The sequence below is a fragment of the Scyliorhinus canicula genome, chromosome 8 (genome assembly GCF_902713615.1).
Source record: "Scyliorhinus canicula chromosome 8, sScyCan1.1, whole genome shotgun sequence".
Classification (NCBI taxonomy): domain Eukaryota; kingdom Metazoa; phylum Chordata; class Chondrichthyes; order Carcharhiniformes; family Scyliorhinidae; genus Scyliorhinus; species Scyliorhinus canicula.
Window position 1 is genome coordinate 8951418 of NC_052153.1, and position 18729 is coordinate 8970146.

General features: G+C 52.5%; 1 protein-coding gene across 3 annotated transcripts in view; it reads left to right on the forward strand.

Moving 5' to 3' along the window:
• Positions 1-251: 251 nt before the first annotated feature.
• The window catches only part of musk (muscle, skeletal, receptor tyrosine kinase), a 176613-nt gene continuing 158135 nt past the window's right edge, over positions 252-18729 (forward strand). For all 3 annotated transcript variants that reach the window (XM_038804136.1, XM_038804137.1, XM_038804138.1), the window contains exon 1: positions 252-458. In XM_038804136.1, coding sequence (XP_038660064.1) covers positions 374-458 — 85 coding nt within the window. In that variant the 5' untranslated portion in view covers positions 252-373. The remainder of the gene's footprint in view (positions 459-18729) is intronic.

An 18729-nucleotide genomic window follows, 5' to 3' on the forward strand; every position in this document is an offset into this window, starting at 1 on the left:
AAAATTGAAAGCTTGTAATTGTTGAAGGATGATGGCTTAATTTAGTGGGAATTTTAGCAAAAGACCATTGTTGGGCCTAATCTTGAGCTGCCTAAATGAGAGATCCACTTACTCTTATTACAGGAGGCAGTAGGCTTACGTACCAGCAGATGGTTGGGTAGGTCATAAAGTGGGGGGGGGGGGGGAACACATCTGCTCACGTCCGTCATTTCCCAGTTCCAGTCTTTTGAAAATTCCTATTTATACTTAGATCCACTAGGGCCTCTTTTTGGGATCGGCAAAGAGCTCTGATGCATTGCTGGCCATAAACAGGGGTTTTAACGCAGAATACAGGGGTGGCTTGGCAGAAGACCTTTTTTGTCCGCCACTTATCATGACCTTTACCCCAGTCGGCATTCCATTCCTGACGATCTTCCTGATGGCAACCGGGAGCTCGGGAGACGGGACTCTTCCCAAAGGTTTGCTTCAGTGACTGAACTGTTCGGCTTAACAAATTGCTTTGTATTGGGGCAGATTTCCGCGCGCTGTTCCTTGACAGGCTTTCTTACACCGTCAGGAGTGGCAAATTTCATTATACTGCTCACTGGCCGGGTTTAACTTAAATGAAGCAAAATGCTACTGCTAGTTAAAATAGCCCAAAGCTGTCAACAAGCGTGACACTGGTACAATATATTGCGCTCATATTTGCTGCTCATGTTTTGCTGTGTTAGAAGTTTAGCAAAGTTCATTTATTACTATATTGTTTGTGAATTATCCCTATGACAGGATGTCATGTTGATTTGGGAATTAATGAGTCGTATAATAATTTTGAACAATTATTTAATTGCAAGGTTGAATATTAAAACAAACTATACTGGAATTGGCTGATTATTGGTTGGATCAGGAAATACCAGGAGACTTGTAGCAGTGGAAATACCCAGGGTACAAATAAACAAAGGTTTGTTGTTTATGGTAACTGGCCGTGTGTCTGAATAGATGTTGGTCAGTCACGGTGGGTGCTGAGCTATTCCTGGGGCAGTGAGTATGGGATACACGGGAACCGGGTAAACCGGGTAAATAGGGCCTGAGGGGTGCAGGAGGTAGGGGGGGGTTAGAAAGTGAAATGTGCACAGTGCGATCCCAATCCGCCACACAGGCACGGCCGCCATTTTTACACTAGCGGATATCGAGTGTCGGAGGGTCCTGCGCTGTGGGGGGGCAAGACGCTTATTAACATCTTTAAATCAGGTTTGCGGATTAAAATTCACAGCCTGGGCAGCACGGTGGCGCAGTGGTTAGCACTGCGGCCTCACGGCACCGAGGTCCCAGGTTCGATCCCGGCCCTGGGTCACTGTCCGTGTGGAGTTTGCACATTCTCCCCGTGTCTGCGTGGGTTTCACCCCCACAACCCAAAAGATGTGCAGGGTAGGTGGATGGGCCAGGCTAAATTGCCCCCTTAATTGGAAAAAATGAATTGGTTACTCTAAATTTAAAAAATTCACTGCCTTAGGACAGCACGGTGGCGCAGTGGTTAGCACTGCTGCCTCAGGGAACCGAGGTCCCTGGTTCGATCCCGGCGAGAAACCAATGATCACCACTTAGGCCCCATTTCTATATAATTAATGAGAGCCACCCCATATCCAACGGCCTCCCATCATTCAGTGGCCTTCCCAGCAAGTGGTCACACTGGCGCCGATTAGTGCTCCTTTTCAAACACGTGAACCTGGCGGAAGGGCTTCCATGGGGAACCGAGGAGGTGAGTAACCATCTTTGCTCACTGGCAAAGAGACCGGGGGCACTGGGCTTACCACCCCTGTGCTCAGCTGGGGGTGACGGACCCTCCGCAGGGGTGGGCCGCCATGGGAGGGTCGGGGGGAGGCACCGGGGGGGGCAACTGGAGGTCCAATCGCTCGTGGCACCACCATGCCAACCCTTTGGTCCCAACCCCATTCCGGGGGCAACCCTTGTCCCTGCCTGTCTGCTCCACTGATCACCCATAACCCCCCCACCGACTGCTGAGGCCTCTGGCTGTGTGGCTGAAGGCTATTGCTAATCGGGAATTAGCTATCGTGGTTACATGAGCGCTTCATACAACCCAAGTGGGTTCCCGTGAGTGGGCGGGCCATATAGTATGTGGGAGTCACTGCCTAGCATCCCAATCACACCTTGATGCTTGAACACTGCGGGAGGTGATGTACCATCAATCTGACACGAGTCGTAGAGAAGATTCAAATATTAGGCTTTAATAGGCTAGATGTGAGCACTGCAGTGGTCGAACAAGGAAAGGCCGACTGCCGCATGGTACGAGCTTTTATAACCATCCTCTCGGCCAATCGGCAGGGAGTCACATGACTAGCCACAGCCAATTGGCAGAGAGGCACATGACTTGCCTGGGCCAATGGGCAGCGGGACTGCTGTACCAATGGCAGCCTGGTTCTAAGGCAATGTGATCTCCCTAGCCATACTACCACAGGAGGCAACACCACACACGCAGCAGCCAACATCCAAACACCCAGGGGATGGGACACAGCCCCCGGGACACGACCACGGCCGGAGGGTGGGCTGGTGCCAGGGGGAGGGGGTTTGCCTGGAGAGACAGGTAAAGGGTCCAGGGGTCGGCCCGCATTGTGGAAGAAAGTGACAGAGGCATCGTGATGTTTGTGCAAAGAGTTGTTTAATGTGCTGTGCACTACCCCATTTCCTATAGTCCGGCCCCACCAAGCCCCCAACGTCACCCCCTACCTAACCACTCCCCCCTCCCCTAGTGCCCTCAGAGATGCTCAACGTGCTTTGCCCTCCCAGCTCTACCACTACGCCTCGCTACTTCCCCAGGATGCACGTGAGGTGGAGACAGCCAGCTGCTTACCTCGTCCCGTGGCCCTCGATGCCCCTGTCGGGCGTCCTGTGGGGGCTCTGGCGCTGGAGGGCTGTGGCTCACTTGTCAACGGCACATGCATTGCCGTGCCGCCCTGTCCTGTGTGCTGACCCCGAGGCGCGGCCTCATCAGTGGGGTGGAACTCGGCAATGTTGGTGGCTACCGTCGCTGCCCTTGGGGCTGGTCTGGGTTGGCACCCAGCGCCCCCTCCTCCAGGTCGGTGCCCATAGGACCCTGGGGTTCACCTTGGGATGGAGGGGTAGCTGGTTCGAGTCCCGGCTGCCCCTGCATCATCTGGCTCTGCCAGCCCTGGCGGACCCCCATGGTCTGCACCATCGTGCCAATGACCTCAGCCATGCCTACCTGTGACTGGGACAAGCTCCGCAGTCATTCCCTTCTGAGAGCGAGACATGTCCCACAGAACCTCATCAAGTTTGGCCTGGTACTGGGTGACATCTCCCAGTCAGGCAGACATTTTGCCGAGACCCTCAGCCATGGCCGTCACTGACTGTGTGACACCTTCACTCGTGGTGCCAACCACGTCATGCACCAGGCTCTCCACTACGGTTGTCACCCTCGCAGTGTTGGCCTCAGTGCCACACATTGCCGACGCCATCTCCTCCAATCAGATCTGGATCTGCTGGAGTGACGCTGATGCTGAATGCCCAGGTCGGTCCCTATCATCACCGTCAGCTCCGGGTAACCCTGTTACAGAGGGTCAGCATCAGGCTGGGACCCAGCTGGGTCCTGGGATCCGGCGGTCCTCTCGCCTGGGGGGTCCTGCCTCGACCTGATGTGCATCAGCAGCGGCCTGGTGCTCACCAGATTGTGCCGCAGAATCCTGACTCCAAAAATGACCCACTGAGATGTATGTATCTGTGCTGGTGGAGGGTGGGAATGGCAGCTGTCACGCGACGATAATGATTGCATCCTCAGAGCTCTCCTCCGAGGTATACTCCTCTGGGTCAGGAGAGGGAGCCACCCAGGATGGCTTGGCGCTGTTGGCTTGAGGACCTGCGGGAGAATGGACATGTGATCAGTGGGAGGGATGGGTCAGTCAGTATGGCAATAACAATTCACGTTTGGCAGGTCCTCCGGGTGGAGCCCGGTGGTTCCTCATCTCTGCGCCGTCCGCCAGCCTTCGTATTGGTGACCGCTCTGTTCTCGGCCACCCCGGTCACCTCCAGGCCCCAATCCTCAAAGTAGGTGAGGATTCTCAGGTCCAGCACACCTCCGCTGGTCTGGGCCCTCCCCGATGATTGTGGGAGAGCTTTTCCTGAGGGGACATACAGAGAACATCGTTAACCACCCACGTGGTTCACAGTGGTGGGAGGGGGGTGTGGAGGGAGAGTTGGGATGGAGGGAGGGTTGAAGGGGGAAGGGGATGGAGGGAGGGTTGGGGATAGCCTGGAGGAGATGCTCCCTTGGGAATTGGGGGGGGGGGGTGTGTTTTTGTCTACTCGCTCGTGCTGTCCGGTGTAGGTCATTGACCTTCTTCCGACACTGGAGGCCAGTTCTCCTGATCACTGCCTGAGCTGACAGCTGCTGCCACCTCGTCCCAGGCAACACTGGCTGCTTGTGACTCACCCTATGGGACCCCCCAGGGGAACAGGACATCCCTCCCGGCCTCCACCAAATCCAGGAACCTCCCCAAGTCAGTGTCCTGAATCTTGGGGCTGGTCTCCTCGTCACCATTGTTGCGAGCTGGCTGGGTTTGGCTGAGCAAGTGCAGCTGAAGTGCTGCTCGACATTGTTAACGGAGGGCTGGCGAGCATGGTGCCGGAGAGTCAGCTGGCGAGTCGGCATTCGGCATGATGTGTTGGGCAGGCTGGGTCGATGTGGACGGCACTTGATGCAGTGTAGCGAGAGACAGACCTCCAACACTTGATAAGATGCAACACGATTTTATTTAACGTCTTAACTACTATACATGTTTAACTGTGGGTTGACACTATGGTGACTTGACTGGAGACCTAGTACTAGCCTGACCAGACTGACTGACTACCACATGGTGTTTGCACTGGCTGCTGCTCACGGGCTCTGACTGTCTCAGAGGCTGGATCCCGAGAGAGCGGGAAAACTGGTGCCCACTGGCTTTATAGTGGTCGTGTCCTGTCTGGTGATTGGCTGCTGTGTTCTGTGTGCTCACTGGTCATCCTGTGTGTCAATCACTGCCTGTCTGCACTCCATTATATACATAGATGTATATTATGACACGGGCCTCGTTAAGTGGACCAATTAACGTTGAATAGTATTGCCGGCCTCACTGGGCGGAGCACCCGGAAACTCGCGGCAATTCCCGCTCGCTGGAAAGTTTTCCGGGTAATCGCTCCCTCAGTTTCATTTCCGTTAAATCAGGCTTTCTGTTTCCGCTGCCTTTTCAGGAAGAGAGTTCCAAAGACTCATGATCCTTTATATTAATTCTATATTATCCCACAGGAGGAAATATCCTCTGCACATCCACCGTGCCGTGCTGGCCCCATATAGGGGTCAGAATCGCTGCTCCTGGGGACATGCTGACGCCATCGAGAAACGAGACGCCGCTTACGACGGCATCAACACTGAGCCTCAGGATCAGAGAATCGTTTGCGTTTGATAAGGTTCCCCATGGTCGGCTTATGAAGAAAGTAAGGAGGTGTGGGATAGAGGGAAATTTGGCCAATTGGATAAGTAACTGACTATCACATAGAAGACAGAGGGTGATGGTGGATGGAAAATTTTCAGACTGGAGACCAGTTACCAGCGGTGTACCACAGGGATCGGTACTGGGTCCTCTGCTATTTGTGATTTTTATCAATGACTTGGAGGAGGGGGCTGAAGGGTGGGTCAGTAAATTTGCTCCAAGATTGGTGGAGTAGTGGATGAGGTGGAGGGCTGTTGTAGGCTGCAAAGAGACATTGATAGGATGCAGAGCTGGGTCGAAAAATGGCAGATGGGGTTTAACCCTGCGAAGTGTGAGGTGATTCATTTTGGTAAAAAAAATTTGAATGCGGATTACAGGGTCAACGGCAGGGTTCTGAGGAATGTGGAGGAACAGAGAGATCTTGGGGTTCATGTCCACAGATCCCTGAAGGTTACCACTCAAGTGGATAGAGTCGTGAAGAAGGCCTATAGTGTGTTAGCGTTTATTAACAGGGGGCTTGAGTTTAAGAGCCGCGGGGTTATGCTGCAACTGTACATGACCCTGGTGAGACCACATTTGGAGTATTGTGTGCAGTTCTGGTCACCTCATTATAGGAAGGTTGCGGAGCATTGGAGAGGGTGCAAAGGAGATTTACCAGGATGCTGCCTGGTTTGCAGGATAGGTCTTATGAGGAAAGGTTCAGGGAGCTAGGGCTTTTCTCTTTGGAGCGGAGGAGGATGAGAGGCGACTTAATAGAGGTTTGTAAGATGGTGAAGGGGACAGATAGAGTGGACGTTCAGAGACTATTTCCTCGGGTGGATGTAGCTGTTACAAGGGGGCATAACTATAAGATTCAGGGTGGGAGATATAGGAGGGATGTCCGAGGTAGGTTCTTTACTCAGAGAGTGGTTAGGGTGTGGAATGGACAGCCTGCTGTGATAGTGGAGTCGGACACTTTAGGAACTTTCAAGCGGTTATTGGATAGGCACATGGAGCACACCAGAATGACAGGGAGTGGGATAGCTTGATCTTGGTTTCGGACAATGCTCGGCACAACATCGAGGGCCGAAGGGCCTGTTCTGTGCTGTGCTGTTCAATATTAATCCCGCCCTTGTAATATGCACAAAGCTCACTGGAAGGTGGAGCTGATGGATGGAAGAGGAGGCTGAATAAATGCAAGAGGGAGAAAGGAATCGAAGGATGTGCTGATAGGGTGAGACGGGATATGAACGCAGGGAGGAGGCTCATCAATACCAGCAGAGAAACGATGGGCCGAATGGCCTGTCGCTGTGCTGTACAATGCTCTGTATCCCAAGCTGAGGTGGAAAATGACAGCTTGAAGGTGAAGGTGGAATCGTTACTGTGCAAAACATTCAGCACACATCCCGGAATTTTCCAAGAAATGAAGCGAGGAAATGTTTTCAAAGGTCATGCGTGGAGTTGCAGGAATGTTCGTCTGATATTTGAAACCATGTGAGACATGGACGAAAAACTGTGTGAATACAGGGAGTTAGAAAGAGAGAAAAAATACCCAGATTGATTGGAAAAGTCAGGAGGGAGGAGGAGTCCAAAGTGGGGAATGTGAGGTTATCCAGGATCCATAGAACCCTGAGGATTCCTCCAGTGCAGAAGGAGGCCATTTGGCCCATCGAGCCTACACCGACCCTCCAAAAGAGAAATCATTCTGATTATTTTCTCAACGGTAAGATTGTCGGAACTGCCGGTGATATGATTTATTTTAATTTTCAAACCGGTAATCACTAAAGTCTAGTTCACAGGCAGAAGGAGTAATCAGAACGGTGATTGGTCCTGGATATCTACTAGGTTTACTACGTTATGACAATAATAACCCGTATTTGTGTGGCACCTTTAATGGAGTAAGTTGTTGTTGTTGTTTGTGCGGTTTCCCCACTGCCGCTGGAAGGATCTCGACAGGATTTTAACACCACACTGTGGGCAATTGTAATCAAAAGCCATGAATCTAGAAGACATCCCCCAGAAGGTAACGGGGGCTTTAGTTTTTAGGGAGGGGGTTGTTGGGGGGGTTGTCTGGGTGGGGTTAGAATGTAGTATGGGGAGACAGGTTGGGGTGGGGGTGGGGGTGGGTAGTTGATCAAGGGCTCGTTGGGCTGGGCCTGGGGTGAAGGGAACCAGTCAGGCCTGTGAGGGGTGGGTGTTTGGTTGGGTCTGGGGAGGATATGAGGAGGGGCAGGGTGGGGGCAGCCGGTTAGGTCAGAATAGGTCAGGTCGGGTCTGGGGAGGAGGGCGTCGGTGCCAGCCCGGGCCGGCGAGGGGGAGGGGGGGGGGGGGAGGGGTGGAGGTTGGGTCAGGCAAGAGGATAATCGGGTTGGGGAGTAATGCAGGGGTGGCAAAGACATCGTGGTTTGGGGTTCCGTGGGGGTCAGGGTGGGTCAGTGTTGTATTCACCCAGAAGCTAGAAGGGATGTTAATTCTTCTAACTTTCTTTGGTTACCATTGATGTGTGACAGTCGGACGAGATGAAGTTTGAGTTGAAATTGTATTGTTGGATGGTCTCCTGCACAGGACAATTGCCCAAAGCAACTTGCTGAGCAATTGCCGTGCAATCTTCAGCAGGAACTTCCTGGGAAGGGTGAGCAGTTCCCCAGTGTGTCTTTGGGGTACCTTCCGGCTATTGCGTCACTCCCCCCCCCCCCCCCCCCCCCCCCACCCCAGGAGCCCGGGCATCATGTGCCAATGCCTTCCAGCAGGAGGGTTAGTTACCATTGTTAGTTAATGGACAAAAAAGCCAGTAGGGGATTGAGGCGAATTGTTTTTGATGCAGCAAGTTATTATAATCAGGAAGGCACTGGCTGCGAGAGCGATGGAAGTGGATTCAACCATAATTCTCAAACCATCACCTAAAAATGAAACTTTTGGAGACAGAGCAGATGAGGAGTCGGACTCATCGTTTCTTAATCCTTTCCCTTGCCACCAACTCCATCATTCTCCTGCACCTCTCTGAGGCTGAAACAGACGTCGCCCGTTCCCGTTGTTCTGCCACTAGTGGCCTTTCCTTCAGCGGCCTGGAACCCAAGCTCTGGAATGGCAGCTTTACATCGCCCCACTTCACTTTCTTCCTTTGAACCTACCTTGTCTTTGTCCACCTCTCTTTATGGGGCTCGGTGTCAAATAAATATTGCTGTCTAATCCTCCTGTGAAACGTCTTGGAAATTCTAGTTATGTTAACAGTTGTGTAGAAATGTAAGCTGTTGCGACTTTTCAGCTCTTTCAGCGAGCTAACGCAGGCAGGATGGGCAGAATGGTCTCTTTGCCTTTTGCGTGATTCAATGAGTGGCCAGTCCTCAGACATGATTCTATGTTGGGGAGGATATTTACCTGCTAGAGAATGGTACAGTCGCCTGGTCCAACCCTGTCGCCGTGGCAACATGCACAGGTGTATGCATTCGATCAGGTGTAGAAATTTGGATCAATCTTCCCATTTCCAACTTGTAGATACTGAAACCAAACATGGCGGGTGGCGGGAAGAGGGTAGGTGGCGGGGGGGGGGGGGGGGTGGGGGTACAACGAGCCGCAAATTAGGATTTTCGCCGGAGTGAAACTTCACACGAGTCACTGCCAGTGTGCTGGGAGCACTTCCAGGGTGCCAGGGTGCCCAGGTACCAGGGGTCAGTGTTGGGGAGGGGCCTTGCCAGGTAGAAGGGGGGAGGTGAGGGGGGTGTTCCTGGGGGCCTCCCCAAAGTTGGGAGGGTGAGGAGTGGGTCAAAAGAGTGGGGAGAGGCCCTGAAAGGTGGTGGGGAGATTGGGGCAGCTATCGAAAATGGCACCCCGATTGGCGAGGAAGCTTTCCTGTGAAACTCGCCAGCAGGAAATCCCTCTCAGTGCAGGCTCGGCAGGGAGAAACCCCCGAGGCCAAATAAACGGCAAAGTGGCGTCGGATAGCGGGATGTTTCCCGGTGCTGCAGCCACCAAGAAACACCCTGCTAAACGCGCCGTTCAGCGGACTTTAACTTGAGCCTGCTGTATCGTCCCCAGAACCTTTCACTTCCTTCCAAGGATACAGACAAAGCCAAGCTTTGGTATTTCATTCCAAAGACAGCATCGCTGACAGTTTAGTGCTCCCTCGGTACGGCGCTGGGAATGTCAGCTTGGATTATGTGCTGAGGCCCAGGGACTGGGATTGAACCCACCACTGGCTGCCTCCGTGGTGAGAGTGTCACACATTGGGCCATAGTTGACACTGGCTACTCTGGTGGAAAGGTCCGTAAAGTTTGCAGCCCCAGACAGGGACAATGATCTTTCCAAATACCATCATCGTGAGAAGAGTTTATCGGAAGATGGCCACGATTCACAGATCCAGTGAGAGGGTTGTTCCAAATTAGGGACAGTGATGGGGTCTGCCTCCCCCTGCTGGCTCCTCTAAGAGCCTGAGGGGATTTGATAGGGAGGATGCGAAGAGGATGATTCACTTTGCGAGGAAATCTAGAATTAGGGGACGCAGTTTAAAAACCAGGGGCGGGAATCTCTGTTGGCCGACGCCAGCATTGGGAAATGCGATTGGGCGGAGAGGTTCCGACGGCAAAAAAAGGCGGCGATTTCACGCCAAATCGCAATTCTGCTGTGCCTCAACAGCGGTGTCAATATGTTCCAGAACGCCGTACAGTAACACCGTTTGCATATCATTAGTGGGCCTGATCCGGTATTCTCCGGGTCCTCCGCGATGCTCCGCCTCCGATGGGCTGAATTCCCGAAGGCGAGGTTCACATGTGCTTTTAAAAAGCGTGAAACCGGCGTCATGGCTGATGAGGGAGAGAGGTGGGGGTAAGGGGGTGCGGCGGGGAGGTGGGGTGGGGAGGAAAGTGTCCAACATAGCCATAGTTTGCTGACAGATGTGCAGCTCGCCGGGGGGGGGGGGGGGGGAGGGGGGGGGGGGGGGGGGGGAGTAGCAGGGGGTGGCCAGAAGGTGGGCTGTGGGGTCGGGGTGGACAGGCACAGAGCACCATTGCCGCGGCCTGCTGCTGACTGTCCACTGTGAACTTTAATGATCGATAATAACCTTTATTATTGTCACAAGTAGGCTTACATTAACACTGCAATGAAGTTACTGTGAAAAGCCCCCAGTCGCCACATTCCGGCGCCTGTTCGGGTACACAGAGGGAGAATTCACAATGTCCAATTCACCCAACAAGCACGTCTTTCGGGACTTGTGGGAGGAAACCGGAGCACCCGGAGGGAACCCACGCAGACACGGGGAGAACGTGCAGACGACGCGCAGACAGTGACCCAAGCTGGGAATCGAACCTGGGACCCTAGCACGGTGAAGCAACAGTGATAACCACTGTGCTACTGTGCCACCCATCGTAGGGCCACAGGTCATATGGGTGTCCCCTAGTGTAACCCCCAGGTGCCCTTTGACCCCCAGGCAACCCATCAGCAGGATGGTCCGCTCCAGCGCAACCAGTGCCACCCTGTTGGCTGGGATGAGTGTGCGTGGGGAGTGTAATGTGTGTGTGCGGCTGGGATGAGTGTGTGTGGGGAGTGTAATGTGTGTGTGCGGCTGGGATGAGTGTGTGTGGGGAGTGTAATGTGTATGTGCGGCTGGGATGAGTGTGTGTGGGGAGTGTAATGTGTGTGTGCTGCTGGGATGAGTGTGTGTGGGGAGTGTAATGTGTGTGTGCGGCTGGGATGAGTGTGCGCGGGGAGTGTAATGTGTGTGTGCGGCTGGGATGAGTGTGTGCGGGGAGTGTAATGTGTGTGTGCGGCTGGGATGAGTGTGTGTGGGGAGTGTAATGTGTGTGTGCGGCTGGGATGAGTGTGTGTGGGGAGTGTAATGTGTGTGTGCGGCTGGGATGAGTGTGTGTGGGGAGTGTAATGTGTGTGTGAGGCTGGGATGAGTGTGTGTGGGGAGTGTAATGTGTGTGTGAGGCTGGGATGAGTGTGTGTGGGGAGTGTAATGTGTGTGTGCGGCTGGGATGAGTGTGTGTGGGGAATGTAATGTGTGTGTGCGGCTGGGATGAGTGTGTGTGGGGAGTGTAATGTGTGTGTGGGGCTGGGATGAGTGTGTGTAGGGAGTGCAATGTGTGTGTGCGGCTGGGACGAGTGTGTGTGGGGAGTGTAATGTGTGTGTGCGGCTGGGATGAGTGTGTGTGGGGAGTGTAATGTGTGTGTGCGGATGGGATGAGTGTGTGTGGGGAGTGTAATGTGTGTGTGCGGCTGGGATGAGTGTGTGTGGGGAGTGTAATGTGTGTGTGCGGCTGGGATGAGTGTGTGTGGGAGTGTAATGTGTGTGTGAGGCTGGGATGAGTGTGTGTGGGGAGTGTAATGTGTGTGTGCGGCTGGGATGAGTGTGTGCGGGGAGTGTAATGTGTGTGTGCGGGGCTGGGATGAGTGTGTGTGGGGAGTGTAATGTGTGTGTGAGGCTGGGATGAGTGTGTGTGGAGAGTGTAATGTGTGTGTGCGGCTGGGATGAGTGTGTGTGGGGAGTGTAATGTGTGTGTGCGGCTGGGATGAGTGTGTGTGGGGAGTATAATGTGTGTGTGCGGCTGGGATGAGTGTGTGTGGGGAGTATAATGTGTGTGTGCGGCTGGGATGAGTGTGTGTGGGGAGTGTAATGTGTGTGTGCGGCTGGGATGAATGTGTGTGGGGAGTGTAATGTGTGTGTGTGGCTGGGATGAGTGTGTGTGGGGAGTGTAATGTGTGTGTGCGGCTGGGATGAGTGTGTGTGGGGAGTGTAATGTTTGTGTGAGGCTGGGATGAGTGTGTGTGGGGAGTATAATGTGTGTGTGTGGCTGGGATGAGTGTGTGTGGGGAGTGTAATGTGTGTGGGGCTGGGATGAGTGTGTGTGGGGAGTGTAATGTGTGTGTGTGGCTGGGATGAGTGTGTGTGGGGAGTGTAATGTGTGTGTGGGGCTGGGATGAGTGTGTGTGGGGAGTGTAATGTGTGTGTGTGGCTGGGATGAGTGTGTGTGGGGAGTGTAATGTGTGTGTGGGGCTGGGATGAGTGTGTGTGGGGAGTGTAATGTGTGTGTGGGGCTGGGATGAGTGTGTGTGGGGAGTGTAATGTGTGTGTGTGGCTGGGATGAGTGTGTGTGGGGAGTGTAATGTGTGTGTGGGGCTGGGATGAGTGTGTGTGGGGAGTGTAATGTGTGTGTGCGGCTGGGATGAGTGTGTGTGGGGAGTGTAATGTGTGTGTGTGGCTGGGATGAGTGTGTGTGGGGAGTGTAATGTGTGTGTGTGGCTGGGATGAGTGTGTGTGGGGAGTGTAATGTGTGTGTGCGGCTGGGATGAGTGTGTGTGGGGAGTTTAATGTGTGTGTGCGGCTGCAGCTTGTTAGCCTCCCGAGTGTCAATCACGGACCCGGCGAATCCTGCACCGTCTCTCACTAGAATTGATTGTGTTCCACGTGGCGCCAGTGCTAGCCCCTCTGCAGTCACTGAATCGGTCCAGGTTCGGCGCCGGTTTTGCTGTCGTGGAACTCCTCGAACCTCTCCCGGCGTCAACATCTAGTCTTAGGAACGGAGAATCCCGCCCCAGGGGTCTCCCATTTGAGACGGAGAGGAGAAGAAAGTTGTCTCTCAGAGGCTGGTTTGTCTGCGGAATTCTCTTCCCGAGGGAGCGGTGGAGGCTGCGGGTTATCGGCTATCTTCTGGGCTGAGCTTGATCGATTTTGATCGACAAGGGGGCAGACAAGAAAGCGGAGTTGAAACCACAATCAAGGGGTAGGCCCGAAAGCCGGAATGGTCCACTCCTTCCCCTAATTCTGATGTCCTTTTGCTAGAAGGCCCCTCCCCATGCTGAAAACTGCGTTGCTCGAAACCCTTCAAGGTTTCAGTGGACGAGAGACAATTGGGAGGGGGGGGGGGGGGGGGGGGGGGGAAAGGAGCTGGAAATAAATTAAGGGAGATGTTAGCTGGTTCTCAGCAGTGCTGGTAGGTCTCTAGCCTAATTTCCCTTTGATTTTCTATTGCTTTCCTGCCCAATTTCATTGGCCTCCACCATGTGAGCTGAGCTGGCCTCAAACCTTCCCTTACACAGAGGGTGGTGAGAACGTGGAACTGATTACCACAGCGAGGGGCTGAATTGTTCCAGGTCGGGGGTTGCCCCGTGGGGTGGTGAGGGGCTTTGCAACTGTGAGGTCTTCAAGCCATCTTTAAATATTGTGGAGACCCATAACAGGGGCAACTACAGATACTGCCTGTCTGTCCTACAAAACACTCCCAGGACACAGCCTTGCTGTGACTTCAATGCTGAAAGTCAATTTCGCTCCCTTTGGATATGAGCAACCTCTCGCTTCACTGCTGAAGGCTATTGCAAATGAGGAATGAGCCTTGTTAGTTGTGAGAGCGCTTCACAGCTGCAGGTTGTGTTTGCTGCTTGTTCCTGCTGGTGGCTGCAGGTGCCTGGAGGCTGCTGTTGCTGCTTCCTTCCTTTTCTGTAGCCAGAAAGAAGGACAATGTTTTCTAAGATACCTGGGTCCTGAAGCAAGAAGACGCTGCGGTATCTGGTGCTCGACATTGATCCAAATGGGCCACCTGATGACAGTGTTGAAGAAATGCTTTCGCAGATTGCGGATGCTTTTGCTGCTGATGTGGTAAATGCCTGATGTAACTGGCACGTCACCGTGAGTTAAACACGCTGTAAATCAAGAATGTTCAACTGCACCTTGAGCGCCAGTGGAATATGTGGATGCCAGGGTTTGGTTCCGGTGAGATGGGGCCACGTGGGCGTCTCCTGGACGGAGAATGGCACTGATACATGGGACAAGTCACACATTGATGGACCGATCATTTCTACAATAAAGTTCTGGTCATCATAGATTATCATAGAATTTACAGTGCAGAAGGAGGCCATTCGGCCCATCGAGTCTGCACCGGCTCTTGGAAAGAGCACCCTACCCAAGGTCAACGCCTCCACCCTATCCCCATAACCCAGTAACCCCACCCAACACTAAGGGCAATTTTGGACACTGAGGGCAATTTATCATGGCCAATCCATTTAACCTGCACATCTTTGGACTGTGGGAGGAAACCGGAGCACCCGGAGGAAACCCACGCACACACGGGGAGGATGTGCAGACTCCGCACAGACAGTGACCCAAGCCGGGAATCGATCCTGGGACCCTGGAGCTGTGAAGCAATTGTGCTATCCGCAATGCTACCGTGCCGACTGTCATGATAACACATTCTCAGGAATACCCTGTTTCTGTTGAGGAACCTGCGGGGAGTGATGCCGTATGTTTGTTTTTTGTGTGAAAATGATCTGACCTAGCTTTGCATTGGTACCAAGATGGGACGGTGACGGTCCCTTGTTGTTTAATGGTTAGTGTGGTGTGAGGAATGTTACACAGTTGATTTTCAAATTTTTATTGCTGTTGACTATTTCATAAATAAAATATTCTCAACTCTCGGAACCATTAAGGACCTTCAAGCGGCCATTGGATAGGTACATGGATTAAGGTAGAATGATGGGGTGTAGATTCATTTGTTCTTAATCTCGGACAAAGGTTCAGCACAACATTGTGGGCCGAAGGGCCTGTTCTGTGCTGTATTTCTCTATGTTCTATGTTCTCAAGTGCTTCCTCCGGGGAACACATTCGTGCCTCAGAAGATGATAAGTGCAGAGCATTTTGAGGAAACCTTGAAGCCTGAATAATGCGCCTGAACTCTAGAATTGTCAGCACCGTAGGGGCAGCTGCCAACAATCAAACACTAAAGAGCAACCTTCAACACTGCAGATCCTCTCGCGACCAAAGGATAAGTGTGTGGATCACCCCGCAGAAACGTGCCTAAATGACACTTAAAAATGTGTTGGTCGAATCACGTCCCATAATTTCACGAACACAATACCACATCCTGTCACTTGGAATTGCTTGATTCAATTTCAGGAGCCCAGCAACCAATAGTGTTCAACAAGAAACCTTCCAGAGACAGGAATAAAACATAATTAAAACCAAAAAACCCACTTCCTTCCACTTTCTCGTCTGCATCGGCCACAATTGTGTTCAGTAAAATATATAAGCTCCTCTAGCTCTGAAACTCTCTGAGCTCCCAGCACTCCTCCAGTCCTGGCCTCTTGAACATGTCGAATTTCATCGATCCACCATTGCCGGATGTGTCAAACGCCTTCGTCCCTTTAGCATAATCGGACCAATCACGAAGCAAGGGGCGGGATTCTCTGGCCCTCCTGTCGGGTCGGAGAATCGGCGGGGGCCGGCGTGAATCCCGCCCACGCCGTCTCCCGAAGTCTCCGGCACCAGAAATTCGGCGGGGGCGGGAATCGCGCCGCGCCTGTCGGTGGCCCCACTGCCGATTCTCCGGCCCACGATGGGCTGAGGTCCTGCCGCTGTCATGCCAGTCCCGCCGGCGTGGATTAAACCACCTACCTTACCGGCGGGACCAGGCGGCGCGGGCGGGCTCCGGTGTCCTGGGGGGGCGCGGGGCGATCTGGCCCCGGGGGGTGCCCCCAAGGTGGCCTGGCCCGCGATCGGGGCCCACTGATTGCCGGACGGGCCTGTGCCATGGGGGCACTCTTTTCCTTCCACCTTCGCCATAGTCTTCACGATGGCGGACGTGGACGTGACCCCCTCCCCTGCGCATGCGCAGGGATGATGTCAGCAGCCACTGACGCTCCGTCGCATGCGCGGACGTCTGCCGGCCGGCGAAGTCCCTTCGGCCCCGGCTGGCATGACGCCAAAGGCCGTCCCCACCAGCCGGCGGGCACCAACCACTCCGGCGCGGGCCTGGCCCCTCAATGTTAGGGCTTGGCCCCTAAAGGTGCGGGAACATCCGCACCTTTGGGGCGGCCCAACGCCGGAGTGGTTCACGCCACTCCATCCCACCGAGACCCCCTGCCCCGCCGGGTAGGGGAGAATCCCGGCCCAAGGATGTTTCAAAATTAATTTACAGGATGTGACGCCTCTGGCTGGACCAACGTTTATTGCCCATCCCTGACTGCCCTTGAACTGAGTAGCTTGCTGCATCATCTCAGAGGGCATTGCTGTGGGCCTGGACTGGGTAAGGGTGGCAGATTTCCTTCCTTAAAGGACATTAGCAGATTGGTAAAATAATATTGTAGGTTCTTTATTTGAAGATCATACCATATACCACCAATAATAACTGATATAGACTGAACACCATGCTGTTTCGAAGGAATGACTGCTGCATAACATGTTATGTGTGTTAATAATGGTATAAAGATACCAATCACTCGACATGCCTGAACAGATATAAATGGACAGAAAGCTTGAGGACATCTGAGCTATCTAGTGTGTGTTCTGCTCCAGGCTGAAGTGAGGCGGGATCACATGACAGACTTCCCTTAAAGTGATGGCATGTTGCTTTAAAGACTTGTTACAACAATTGGAGGCTATGCAGAACACACTTGTACTGTAGGACTGTTGCTGTGTTCTGTCTATATAGTACATGGGATTATCCATCACATCCTGTCTCATGTGAAAGTGGGATAGAGATGGACAGCAGTTTAAGATGCTCAAGGTGCATCACGACAATGTCCTTTGCTGTCCGTACCCCCCATTCTGCTATTTCCTCTCTAATCCTCCATCTCCACCTCCCTGTCCTCCTTTAGAATGCTCCTTAAATCCAACCTCTTTGACCAAATATTTTGTCACCCATTCTAATGTGGGGCTCATTGTCAAACCTTGTTTGGTCACAATCCTGTGATGCACGTCGGGACGTTAACAGTGTTATATAAGATCAAGTTGTTGTTGTCGGATGCCAAATATCAACCTACTTGTGATTCAAATCCCATCAGAATTTTGAGTCTATGCGACTCTTTCATATCATAAAATTCAATTGGCCCACTAACTGCAAACAGTTTAAAAGAATGAGAGGTGAATCCCTTGAACCTGGTGCAGATCAGATGGGCCGAATGGCCTCCCTCTGCCATGTAACAATTCTGTGATTCATTGAAATGTATAATATTCCGAGGGGGCTTGACAGAGTACTTGTTGGGGGTTTGTTTCTTTTCATGATAAAGAGGTCAAACTGAGGTGAGAAGAAAGTTCTTCACTCAGACAGGGTGGCGAGCCTTTGGAATCCCTCTGTGCCAGAGGACCGGATGCTCATTGAGGGCATTCAAGACTGAGATTCATGGACTTGTGGATGCTAAAGGGAATCGAGGGATAAGGGGATCAGGCAGGAACTGAGGGTCGAGGTCGAAGATCAGCCATGATCTTACTGAGTGGCGCAGGAGGTCGAGGGGCCGAATGGCCTAGTCCTTCCCCTATTTCTTATTTTCTGAGCATAACAATCCTTGGTATTTCAGTGGTGAGGATCCAACGCTCTGACCGCCACAAGCTGGGTGTGATTTCTGGTCAGGGAATGAAACTTCCTGTCACTGCCATGTCTCCATTGGCAACCAAGTTGGAAGGTCGTCAGTAGGACTGGATAATCCTTTGTTTCTTATAATTGTGAAGTACTTCATTGATTGTAAAGTGCCTTGTGATATCTGGATAGGACAGCACTGTGGCGCAGTGCTTATCACTGCTGCCTCACTGCGCCAGGGACCCGGGTTCGATTCCGGTCTTGGGTGACTGTCTGTATGGAATTTGTAATTTCTCCCCGTGTCTGCGTGGATTTCCTCCGGGTGCCCCGGTTTCCCCCCACAGTCCAAAAACATGCAGATTAGGTGGATTGGCCATGATAAATTGCCCCATTTTGTCCAAGGGTGTGTAGGTTGAGTAGGGTTATGGGGTTACGGAGATGGGGTGGGGGTGGGGACCTAGGTAGAGTGCTCTTTCAGAGGATCGGTGCAGACTGAATGGGCTGAATGGCCCCCTCCCTGCGCTGTAGGAATTCCATGTGTGATGATGTGCATAAGCAAACTTGTACATAATAATGTGCACGACCTCCGACCAGCAGGTGGCAGTGTAAATGTACCATGTGACTCTGTGCCTGGGGAGTTAGGAGTAAGTTGTGTTGGTAGATGGACATATTTTGCAGTAGCGCTAGGATAGTTAGTTAGTGTTAGTAGTTGATTGTATATTTATTCCAGTTACCTTTACCACACATTTGTTTTATAATAAATTATTTGAACAAATCAGGAACTAGATGTTCTGTAATTCATCATTCCTCTCAGCCAGTATACAGAACATGACACCATGGTTTTAAGGAACGGTTATTTTCTTTTACAGTATGAGAAAGTCCACTCTGGTTTATAGTTTTGTGAAGGTCAATGCTACGAGTTACGGACAAAACTGTCTTGGATATGAAATGAAATGAAAATGAAAATCGCTTATTGTCACGAGTAGGCTTCA